Genomic DNA, 12,700 nt, shown 5'->3' with positions numbered 1-12,700 from the left:
AGGGGAGGTGATACTTATCCGAGTTGGTTGACATTGTGCAATAGCTGGGACGTGTTACAACGGACAGACCTTTCGATATTGCTTCGTGGATAATGCGTTTCTGAAAGTATTAGGTCAAGAACTTTTTAGACGAGTTGGAACTTTCCTAATTGTAAACCTATTATGTCAATCTTGTTTATGTTGCTCTTCGATTTCCACCCTTATTCTGTGGACTAGGGTCCAAATGAAGTCTACTGAATGAAAACTACCGCTAATTCCATCAGAACTTCCAACTCATTATCTATATGAATAATTAGTGGTTATAGGTGGTTATAAACGCTCTCGCATAATCTTCCGAAAGTTCACTCGCGAATTACCCGACAATAAGGTAAGAAATCGCTGCATACATCCGTCGAAAGTGAATCCTTTCAATTGCTCAAGTGTCTGAGCACGATCTCTGCGCGTCGGATCGGTTGCGACGCGGTCGAGACCAAGGTCGGTGCGGTGCCGCGACCGTAGCGAGGTCTGCGCCTCGTTCGTTTTGCTCTTACCCTCGAGGTTGTCTTCGGAAGCGCGCGAAGAACGGCGGGATAATTGCGCGCATCATCGTGTCGCATTATTGGCCATTACCAGCAGCACGGGGCACGAAACGCGGGGGCAGGGCACGGCTATAAATCACCGTGACAATATAATATTCGACCGCATGCGACATTTCCATTCCCTCCGACGGTTTCATCCGCGCCTCCTGTCCTTCCGACGGCGGCGTGATCCTCCGCGAGTGCTGGCCCGTGCCCTCGAACCCCTCTTTTCGCTGGATCTGCATTGCAAATTGACTTCCTGGGAAGATGTAATCATCGATGCCCGCTCGTTCCGCGCGGGAGCAGGTTTCGACCCGCGGCGTGTTGCGAGAGGAATTTTCGAGGCTCCGCGATGCGACGACGTGCATTTGACTACCTGTTTCGGACGGACCCCTTGGGTGAGTGGCAGGATTGCGGCGATGGACGATTTGCTCTTTTTGTAATCGAGCATAAATATGCTTAGCATTTTTTAGCCGTCGTATTGGTGAACAAAGTATTCGCACAGGGAGAGTGGTTGGTGTGTAGACGCGATAAGAAGTGACTAGCTCTTTGAAATTGATTTATTCATATCACATATATGATTTTAAATGGAAATTGTAAAAGAGTACGTATATATATTTAGAAAAATTTTGAGGCTTTGCAATTACTTGACTTGGAACAGTCTCGAACGATCATACTGCATATCGAAAGGTAGTAGGACCATCTAACGATACTCATATTTACGGTTCTCTTATGAAACGCGACACATGAGTTGCTCGAGCAACAATATCGTTAACTCTCGAGACGAATAAAATGTGCACCGCGTGGTGGTGTTAAAGGAACACATAGCAAGGCCAGAGCTCTCCGACTTCTCGATTTGCATGCCATTCTTTCGTCCGCGCGAAGATCGAACGATAAACTTCGTTATCGTGTCATCGAATGTTCGCCCATTAATCATCGTTTGCGTGTATTTTCTTTCGAACGTTAACTCTTTTTCTCTTGGCAGCTGGACCGGTTCCATATTCAGATCGAGCACAATGAAATTCTTGCGAGAATGTACAAGTCAGTAACGCGAGTAATGCTAGAAATGATCGATATCCACGTCAGAATGTTATACTTTTGATAACGTGATCTTACTATCTACTTGTTATTTTCAATAAAGACACGTAAGTGTCGATGGCAAAATTATCGATTCAAGCTCGCGTAAATCACGATCGATTCTATAACACATACACAGCTTACACTCGCAGCTAATAATATTTTCAAACAGCTCGCAAGTGAGTGAAAATTTCGCAAAACATCTTGAGAACCGTTCTACGAGGAGTTGGAATTTTTGCAAAGACGGTTCTTGTTTAATTTCGCGGGAGTACAAGACCTTGCCACTTGTACAAGCCGATTTCGCATAATTTACGATCGAATCTCCGACTGTGCGTGATTTGTTGCCTACCCCGTTTACCTCGAGTGGCTTTCAAAAACGCAACGTATAGCGCGATTATCGTGGAAATCTGTGGTGTCAGCGACGGAACTCGTTCCGTGAGATCCTCCAAGCGACCTTATCGCGGGAAACGCGGAGGAAAGAGCCGGTGATCAAAGGCGCGGCGACGCCGTCGCACGAGATTACGTAGACCATGGAAAAATTTGTCTCGCACAGGGGAGCAATGCTGCGGAAGAAATTAATGACCGCGGTAAATTGTCGAGGTTGCAAAGACGGGATAAACTTTAACCTTTATCTTGGAGGAAACGCTGCGTTTGGCGAGGGCGACGCGTGAAAGGGGTTAATCGGACGAATATAATTTTTCGTTCGCATCACGTCAGCGACACGCCTTGACACGCTGTTCTTAGAGCTGTACACTCGTGTGAGATGGTTTTAGCTTCTTAATCGTTGTATGTTTAGTGTAGCTTTAACGAAAGAAATGTTCTTACTCGAGAACTATCGCGTTACCGCCATTTTTCCACCCCTTTGGCATGTAATACGCGTTGTGCTTCGCTCCCCTCTCATGTAGCGGGATAATATTTCGCTTGTTCTTTTTATCACACTTCCGTTTACTTTGCGTCACCCTCCGGTTGGTCAAACGATATAGAAACAATGTCTGTATTGCAACGATGCTCCGGGTGAAATTTTACTGAATCGAGCGACATGACGTCAGTTATTCAGGCTGCTTCGTTTTGCTGCTAATTGTCATCCTCGAGTTTAAACCGCTTAATTGTTTCATTCAACGGCTGTTCCGCTTAATGACAAAATCAACGTTAGAGATGAATATGAATCGTAATGAGCGAGGAACAAGGTTCGACGAAAATATTTATCCTCGCTTCGTTCGCTTCACATCGATAAATTTATTTGTCATTTTTTCAATTTTCTTTGTATCATTTAAATAGCGTTATCTAGTAACAATATATAACAATACAGAATGGAAAATAATTATTCTTTTATAGTAACCAGCTTTTTAACGAGACTGTTGCTTCTGGTATTTCTCCGAGGCATCGTTTCTACTCAAACGCTATTACACGCGGAAGGTAACGCGGCAAAGAGTCGTGTACGTTTCACGAAAGTTTCAGACGGTAAATGCAATTTGCGAACACCCAGTACATCGAACAAACAGCCGCGCACACGGACCACGTATCCAGGTTCTGACCTACTGACACGAACCAGTGACGTCACGGGGGTGTACGAGAGTTTAGGAAGGAGAGACTATAGTCGAGAGACCGGAGGTTGACCCATCCCCAACTAGAGGAATCGCTTTCGGCGTGCAGCGGAGCGCATCGAAATTTCGTCGCGGTCTTCCGTGAGCGAAAAGGCGGATACTTCGTTCGTGGGAGGCAAAAAAGAAATCGATAAAGTCTACATTGTACCAAAACTGTAAAATAATATGTTCTCGTCTCGCTGGCTAATAATTTATGGGTATAGGATTGCCCCGATCTATATCGCGTTACTTTTTTGCGCTTTTTACTGGTGTCGATTTTAGCGTAGCGTATCATGTTTTGCGGTGTAACGCGCTGGAAACGAACGTTCACAGGCCGGGCAATAAAAATCGGCCCTGCGACGCAAAGTTTCGATTACTGCCTACACTCCTCGATGGAGAACAAACGTTTTCGTTTTTCACGAGGATCAATGAAACACGTCGAACCTATGAGCGTGCAATTCGACAAATCATAGAGGTTCAGATAAGTCTCGAGTGCCGTTCTAAACCGATAAATTATGGCAACGAACGGGACGTTCAAGTGCATACCAGATAACGCTCTGTGGTAGTGTGTGTAACGCGAATAAAAAGGACCGCCGTGCACAAAAGGAACTTGTGCATTCATCCGAGGGAGCCGACTGACCGAAAGCTGCACGCCCCCGAAAAAGTCAAGAGCGCGGGTGCTCGAACAAAAAGCGCGGCCGCTCGGTCGAAGCGTGAGACAGCCCGATAACGCTTCATTCCAGAACGGTTTCCATTCCGACGAGCGACAAATTTTCCGGCGGGCCTCGCCGCATGGCCAATCGATTCGCGTTGCGCGGCGTCGCGCGCTCGCTCGATCGCCGCGTCCAAAGCGGTTCGGCCACCCCTCTGAACGCTGTTTCGCCTCGAGGATCGATCGTTAAGTCGAATCGCGGTACCGGGACGAACGTCAGCCGCGTGAGCCGGTCGAGCCGCTCCATCCTTTGTCTAAATTCTTTCCCTCGCCCCCTCTGCGTCCATCCCCCTCCGCCCTTTCTGCCCTTCGCCAGTCATTTGGTCCAACACATTTTTTTCCGTTCACCACCTACGAACAATTTCCCCGCCAGATTGTGCCGCGCGCAAGAGCCGCGACCCTGCCGCGTCTGTCCGGACCACGTTCTCGGCGATCGTCGTCCAGGGAAATTCACGGTCGAAGGATATGAAAAGTCGCCGCGCCGCTGCCGGACGTGTCCCCGTCTGCGAGGTTGACGTCTACCACGAGCCGCTGTTTGGTTAGGAAGCAACGCACGACGGTCCCGGGTGGGCTCCTTGCCGCGCTTCGAAAGCCACGAGAACCACGGCCGTGCACGATATCCACTGCGTCGGCAGTGGACGACTGGTTCCGCGGTGGAGATCCAGACGGGAGACCAGGTGGAAGGGTTGGAGAGGGTCGAGACACGTTGAGGTATACGCGCTTTTCTTTTCGAAGGTTCTATTTTCGTTCCCGTGGTCCTCTTCTTTTCCTGTTTTCTAAGTGGGAATGGACAGAAATTTCAATTGACGCCATTTTGTGAAGATCAGCTGAGATCTGTTAAAGTGTGAGCGCGTAGATTTTTGAATGAAGTCGTGTGACTCTGTAATCGTGGGACTCGTTGGGATTTCGGAAAACTTGTGTTAGGAGTGTATATGATATTCAGATGATATTCAAATTTATTCTTTTAAACTGTGGTTAGGATTTTACAAGATATGAATGACGCTCGAATATTGTAGACGCCAAAAACTTGCACGAAATGGATGAACGCGTTGAGTAAAGGTTAACTCTGGATGGAACGAAATACGAGTACGCCTGGAGGGAATAGGGAGGACTAAAATTTGTGGACGACTGTTTCCTAGAGAACATGAAAGGCATACCCCTGGGTAGAAAGTTCCGAAATGGAGATGAGAAAAAGAGCGAAAACGCTCGAGCTGCCAGGGCACATCCGTGGCACAGTTTTACCGCTTTGATCGAGTACTGACCTTGGTTCGAAATATTTTACCAGACGGGTAGTAAAAGTGACTTTATGAGCGTCCGTGTTAGTTATAGGGACGCAAGAGTAAAGCGTTCGTTCATGGAGAAGCCGGGGATACATAAAAAGCAGACACGCGCATCCCCTGTATCTCGATGTACATCTCAACGCGTACAGAAACACTTTAGCTTGTTACCATCGCTGTGCATGTAGCAATTACTCTTTCGTATTCTCAATCCACTTCTCTCAACTTAAGTACCAGTTGACGATGTAGTCGTTCGCATTATCAAATTCACAGACTAACGTGTCGCAGTATGGCGAGAAGGTACATGCGATAAACGACGGAATTGGCATTCTGAATGCACCAAGCGCAAGCCCTTCTCCCCTTTACCAGCGTCGGAACCTTAAAAGCCGGCACGATAATGGGAAACACCGGACGTTGATGTATCTTAATAAGATAGGGCCGTTTATGCGCGTTATTTATTGCCGATTAATCGGTAATTCCACCGGCGTGGAAACCAGCCAAAGGATCGCAGGCGTGCGCGCCCATTTAAGGTGTTCGCCTCGTGGCTGCTTGAAGGGGATCGCTGCGTCGCGTCCAAGTCACGTCGCGGTGTATCAACCGATCGTGGAAGCCTTTCGCTTCGCGATTTACCGAGCCACGCGATGCTTTTCCGCCCGTCCTTATCGAGACGCGTCCCACCGTGTCACGGTCGCCTTAACATCGTCGCCGCTATCTCGATTCCATCTCTATCGCTGTCACTTGACCTAACCCCTGGATTTTCCCCGTTCGATCCGACGTGAATTCTTCCAGCCCCTACGGTGGGGATGAAAGGTGTTCCAGCTTTGACTGTCCTGCATAGAACTTTCTCAACAGCATTCTGATTTATTTCCCTCCGCCTTCTGTTTGCGCTCACTCGTTCCTCTCCTGCGATTTTAGATTTGATTCCGTTTACGATTCTTCTCTGCCAGCGGGCGTGGTATTGTTGCGCGAAGATGGTTTAGGGCCAGAGGTTTTTACGAGCTCTCGAGGAATTGAATTTGCCAAGGATGCTGGCTTTCCACTCCGCCTTTGTGGTTTATGGTTCCTCCGGTTCGTGTTTGGGGCCGGTGATTTCGATTAAAGCGGAGGAACCGGTGAAGTTTCCAAACGTGTGCTCGGTGGAGTTGTTGGGTGTTGTTTGCACTCGCTTGAATTATCGCTCCTTGGGTGTTCGTTGGTTTTACGTATCGACTGGGAGAGATATCGAGCAAGTTTCAAGGATTACAACAGATTTAGATTTCTATGCCCTGTTATTTTATTAATTTACCATTATTTGCAATGAAAAATAAGTTTAAGACTCAAGTAAACAGCGAACAAAAAGACGAATATATACGCGAGAAGCGACAATTCAATGAATTCGCGAATGTACGGGAAACAACAATCTCAATGAACTGAATGAAAATACGAATACTCCACAATTATATATCGCTCTGGAATTCTTAACGCTCAATTAGATATGCACAAGTTAATGCACGCGAATTTTTCTTCTCGCTGCTCCTGTTCCATTTCGAGTTAATCAGTGCATGTTTTACACACGAATGAACGCAGAACACGATCCCAGCTGTCCTCCGCTCCATTTCCATTTTTGCCTTCCGATCTTACGTTTCATTAATGAGCGTATTTCTCATTCTGTCGCTCTGTGGTCCGTTTACGTTCATTTTCGATTAAACACGGTTCGTTTAATAAATTAATGACAAAATACCGAATTCATTTGTATCCTTGGCGTTCTTAATTTCGCGGTTTCATACATATTAATCCATTCTTCTCCCAATTTTCTACTCTTTACCATTTCCGACCTGTTTATTCCAACCTGCGGTTAACCGAGACACACCAGATACACCTGAATATTAATAAACATGAAATCTCTAATTTTATTTATTGTCTACATCACAACTTTTTTCATCTTCGCAAATTTACATTTCGTACCTCGCATTCTTATGAAAGTATTTCAAAAATATTTAATGGGCATACATAAATTCCACCTTAAAACAAACAAAAACAGTAGGATAAAAGAATGTGGATGCAGGCAATTAAATTTCTACGCAGCATTTAAGTGCACACTATTATATCAGTTAATAATTATCCTTGTAACGGTGAGTTAACGCCGGATATGAATATCATGGCTCATTAAAATATTCATTGGACTATATTAAATTTACCTTGAACCCGTAATTATCCACCTCATAGTACATTTCATTTTATGGAGTTTAATCTTGGTTAAACCTGGTACCTAAATTATATTTCATTAAATCGCACGACAGTACTTTCAATTATTTACATAATGAAGATAGAAAATGCAAAAATAGATAGAAGATCACAAACACTTTTCTTAACCACTGTACATTTATGTAATAGTCTATTCAAATTCTCCGTCTCGTAAACTTTATTTCATCCATATTCATTTTCCCATAATCTTTTCCAGCTACAATATATTCCACGTAGCGTTCTTCAGGGAAATAGAAAGGAGTCAGATACACTCGTAAGAATTAAATATCACATCGTCCGTTCGCGTTCTTCACTTCTAACGACTTCGATCAGCACGTTCGAGGCACTTCCGTTCGCCACGACGCGTGAGCCAGAACAGCGCGCGAAGTTGAATTAATAGCTCACCGCACACGCATAGACGCTCTCGTACTCCCGATTCAGGACGTCGTCCACAGCTCCCTTGTATCTCGCGTGCTCCTGTATGTTAATTTCTGCACAGGTACCGTGGATATTCGTGCATTCTTCAAATTTCCGTTCCTCTCGGCTTCCACGACTCCCCTTTGGCTGCGCGTGACACGCGATATATCCCAGGATTCGCGTGGGCGACGGCGAGCAGACAGAAAAGCTCGCGATCCGAGGCTGTCCACCGCATCGCCACGGTTCTTTATGGTCTTTCCCCGTTCTGAAAGGCCGAACTCGTTGCGAGCGGCCACGTAACGAAACGCAGCCCGCTCTTTCATCGCCGTCGACCGCTATTTGTCAAGCTCTCCTCGTTGGAAAGGCCATTAACGTTCCTCCGTTTCCTTTCGCAACGCTCGCCCTTTGTTCTTATCTACTTGACTATAACGGCCTGCAGTTTCTAGTCGCAGCTAGGCCTGGCTCATTAATTCCTATCGACTGCCAACTTTCTTATATACCCTCGATGGGTGGCCACTTTTAGTATCGCGATTCGCGAGACCAGTTTCTCTGCACCCTTGACAAGATTCGTTAAAAGGTAACATTTTTCAACTTCCTGCTGGAACTCGGGAGTTATCCTTCCAGTGACATTCTCGCTTCTTCGTGTAGCCACTGAGAAAGTTGGACACCATTTTTTTTAAACTTTCAGCTAGAGGTCAAGTGTTGTTTCCTTCTTATTTCGTTCCGTAGCCGGTTGGGACACGTGGCGAAATTTGTAAAGCTTTAAAGTACGAGGTGAATCGCGAGGAACACGAAAAACTCGCGGCATAATGTCTAAAGTTTCACGCGAAGTCCAGCAATTCTGTTCCTCGGGTAAGATTTAAGTTTTTCTCGTAACCGCGAAGAGCATGTCCGTTTGCTGCAATAAATTGCGTGTTTCATCCTGTATTCCGTTTGTATCGTTCGACCGTGAGACGAAGTTTCCGATTGCCCGTTTTTCCCGTTCGGAATTGACTTTTTGCCGGTCGACAAGTCGATCCAGTTTTTCCGTCGCAGATTACTGGCTACGTTTGTCTCGCTTTTTTTTTTACCGAATCGATACTTGTTGCGGGCCGAGTTGCAGCCCTCTTTGATCAAAACGATTGCCCGTTTGTTTCTTTATAAAGTTTGCTTTCATCTAGTTTTTCTTTGCTGGTATCAATGTCGTCTCCGGTTATATTCAACCCGTCTTTAAAAGGCAGCATTGGTGAGCATCTCAGAGTTTTATGACGCACCAACTGGATAATAATAAGAAGAACGAGTGCCTTTTATAATTATTATAGACTTTTACAGTTAAAAACGAAACACATTATTCGAAAACATGAATTGAATATAATTCAACTTCTCTGAAGGTAAACAAATTCTATTGTCGACAAGTATAAATGAGATCCAGAACAAGTCACATAGAGATCCACTCGCATGAGAAATGAACCTCTAAACTTATAAAACTCAATCTATCTATTCCCCGAAGTTCAATTCAACTTGTCCAACAGTAACACGTCCCTCTGTATCCAGGTTCAGCTACCATACGGAGTAAGACACCGTTCACGGCCATTCTATGTTTCGGCCAGTCGATCGACCCCTGAGTTTCAGGCAGCGCGCCAGCGATTGGATCTATAAGGTCAGTCTTAACGTAAAAACGCTCCACGGCTTGTTAATGCGGAATTCTCCGTGGCGGTGGTCTTTTGCCAAATAGGTCAACTGTTCGCGCGTGTACACGTGCGCGTCTGTTTCCGCGAAAGGGTGGAGAACGCGGGGTAGCAAGTACACCGCGAAAATCCAGCGGGATAAGGGGCGAAAATGTTCTACTAACATTTGAAGCATTTGGGGAGCCATAAAAGTCTGGACGCGGCCTACTGTTGCGATCTATACAGCCCCTCCTTAAACGAATTACCGTGGATTTAGTGCTGGACAGCCTTGAAAAAGTACGACGGTCACGGGATCGATCTTCCCCACTGGCGTCCTCCTCCCCTTTCTGCTTCAACCCTCCGCCGACTGTTTCTCCCTCTGCTACTTTTCTTATCCTTCTTTTCTCATCTCGGTTTAGAACGTTGTACCACGGAGAATGAACGAGAGTTGTTATAACGGAAGGTAACAAAGAGCGTTAACCTTTCACCCTTTCAGCTTTATTGAGATACATCTTCCACGCGAGGGGCGAGAGGGGCTAAAGTGGTATTGAAAGATACGTATCACTGGCTAAAAATTTCCAGTATAAATCGCACGGTTTAATATTTCATTACATTTTAATCCTCGCACACTTTTTGAGGGAATCGAGGTATAGAAGGTGGGGTAGAAAAAATTTTATTCGATAAAACCGCTGCTTTATGAAACCTTTTCCGTTATTACAAGTTATAACGAATAACAGGAGTGTCGAAGTTGCCATTAACAATCAGACCTTGGCCACTTTCCGTTTCCCTTTTTCCTTCCGTGGGAGTAGCGAAAGGATCGGGTTGATTGAAATTCAGTGAAAATTACCTGGGCCGCCCAGACGGGGTCGGCGCGGGGACGTTTCGCCACGGAAGCAAAAACGTTCCGCGTTCCACCCTCCCGGTGACTGCAATTTATTCGCTAATTGCTGTGCAGCCTTCTGGCGCACCGGCGATTAACGAAAAATTGCGAGCCGTCAACTGCAAATGTTCCCCCATAGCATCCGGGCCGGCTGGCGCTCTCCTCGGTTCGTTATCGCTCGAATAAACCCGCGACTTCAATTAACGCCCGTGCACGCCTACGCGCTCGACCCGAATCCCTCTTCTTCTTAATTGAGGGGGGATGATTTTTCCCAACGGGGAACGCTGGCGTCGATTCGCGCGTTCGATGCGGATTTCCCGCCTATCACGCGCGCACCGGGAAATAAGAAAGGTTTCGATGGCGTTAATGAAGTTGATTTAGCGAGACTGATATCGATCGGGTCCAGCAGATTTCTGCTTTAATGAACAGACATGTATATGGATCGAAGTAATGAATGAAGTGGACGGAGAAAAATTGTCTGTCTCTGTTTTATTCCATTTTTCTTGCGATTATAACGTTCGTAGAGAGAATATATATATTTATAAACTGAATTGCGAAAGATTGAATTATTAGTATAGTTTAGAAAGGTAATATCTTTTTCCCATTTTCTTTGAAACTCGCATATAAATGGTCTCCATTACGAAACATGTTCCTGTGTCTCAACAGGCTCACCGCCAGCTTTTCCAGGTCTGCTGCTGATACTACTGAAATACCTTTTCTAAAGTATAATGTAACTCACATCGCGGAATCTCGGATCGCTCCTCGAATAAGTTAGATTATGTTAGATTTACAATAGCCTCGCCTTCACGCGTCCATATAGATATAGCGTTACCTCTGAGCGCATAAATCACATCGCCCTCTCACTTTCAAGCTTACGAACACTTTCGTATTTCCAGATGCTATTCCTCTGGTCAAGAGAACCGGCCCCCAGTCCAAGAGCTGGTCCCTGGTTCGCTTGGTTCGCCACAGCTCTGGTTCTCTGGCGTTGTCGACGAAGAGTCGCGAAAACGATCCTAGCCGTATCTCCGTTGAGGCTGCTGAAGAGACGCAGGCACCTGCCATTGACCAACACGAAAGCCTCGTCCACGGCGACGCTGACGAAGCACCATCGCCATCGAATACGCGCGGAGAACCCCGCACGGAAGCACAGGCACACAGGGATTCGAACGAAAGTGAAACGGCTCTGCACAGGCGACGGGCCGCACGTGACCAGCTCGACGTTCACGATCCAGAACCAGCAAATTCACTACAAAGTGACCAGAAGCGGCAAGGTGTACGGGAAATACCCGAACAAGGTCGCAACACAGTTGACCAGCCAGGGAAGCCATTGAGAACGCGATCATTCCGTTTACTCCGATCGTTTAGCGACGTTTCACGTGAACTTTCGCGTGCTGTCGCGACCGTGCTCGTTCTTGCATAAATCAAGATCGCAGCTCGTGTGAACGTGAAACGCGTCCTGGGTCTCTCGTTGCCGGTCGTAAAGCTAGCTTCATGAGTACGGATGATACGAGATTTTCTCGGATACCTCGCGAACCAGTGGCCGTCGGCGACGCATGTTGTAACTGTTTTTGTAAATCATTTATTTAGTTATCGTTTTAAGAGTAGTGGGACAAATTAAATTGATGTGACAAAACGCGTTTGGTAATGTCCCCGTGGACGGTAAGTTTCATTCGCCTCGTTCTGACGTGAACTGTGAAATGAAATTCTGTGGAAATTAAAACGAGACTAAGGTGGCTTCTTATGGCGGCTTCGTTGGTGTTCGGTTTTTCATTCGACTACGAGTGACTTTCAAGTGAACCGGTCGAAAGTTTCCCGTTTAGTTCCACGGGAAGATAGAGCACTTTTTGTGTGGCTGAAGAAGTATAAAGTAGGTTAAGATCAAATTATCGAAGTTTGTGGAAATAACGAGATACTCAATTAGTGCGTATTATTTACGCATTAATGTGATAATCTTCGTACTTCAGTATCGTTAGAACAGACAGATTTACAAAGTAGCAAACTATCGCGAAACCACCATCGCTGAACATAGAACGTATCACTTTACTTCTATCTATATCACACACTCACAATTCAGCAAAAATGCTGCAAACTTCGATGAAAAAGACATCTTCCAATTTCTGCTCTCACAACTTTAAAGAATGGAAAAAGGCGTGACAAATTTCACATCGAAGACAAGAGACACAGTTCTCTTTTACTAACGCCAGCATTTTTTCCTCTATCAACGTTTCTTTTAATTACAATTCCTCTAGCTTCCACTGCTCATCAGGTACCAGAGGCTTCATCGAGCCACAGTAAGTTCGTTTTAAGTGACATCAAAGGGTGCAAGCG

The 12,700-nt window shown here is 45.9% G+C and overlaps 1 protein-coding gene across 1 annotated transcript; it reads left to right on the top strand.

Moving 5' to 3' along the window:
- Positions 1-936: 936 nt before the first annotated feature.
- LOC143422257 (uncharacterized) lies at positions 937-11,737 on the top strand. The gene is made up of 3 exons (XM_076892760.1): positions 937-955; positions 9,380-9,485; positions 11,269-11,737. The coding sequence occupies exons 2-3, from the start codon at positions 9,423-9,425 to the stop codon at positions 11,701-11,703; spliced, it is 498 nt and encodes a 165-aa protein (XP_076748875.1). The 5' UTR covers positions 937-955; positions 9,380-9,422; the 3' UTR covers positions 11,704-11,737.
- Positions 11,738-12,700: the final 963 nt, after the last annotated feature.

The sequence above is a fragment of the Xylocopa sonorina genome, chromosome 3 (genome assembly GCF_050948175.1).
Source record: "Xylocopa sonorina isolate GNS202 chromosome 3, iyXylSono1_principal, whole genome shotgun sequence".
Lineage (NCBI taxonomy): Eukaryota > Metazoa > Arthropoda > Insecta > Hymenoptera > Apidae > Xylocopa > Xylocopa sonorina.
The sequence above is the reverse complement of the archived record's forward strand: the minus strand, read 5'-3'. Positions and strand labels throughout refer to the sequence as shown.

Bases quoted from the DNA above. Each gene is read 5' to 3' on its own strand.
- LOC143422257 (XM_076892760.1), top strand. From the start codon at position 9,423: ATGTTTCGGCCAGTCGATCGACCCCTGAGTTTCAGGCAGCGCGCCAGC. The intron at 9,486-11,268 runs GTCAGTCTTAAC...TCGTATTTCCAG, and splicing joins CCAGCGATTGGATCTATAAG to ATGCTATTCCTCTGGTCAAG.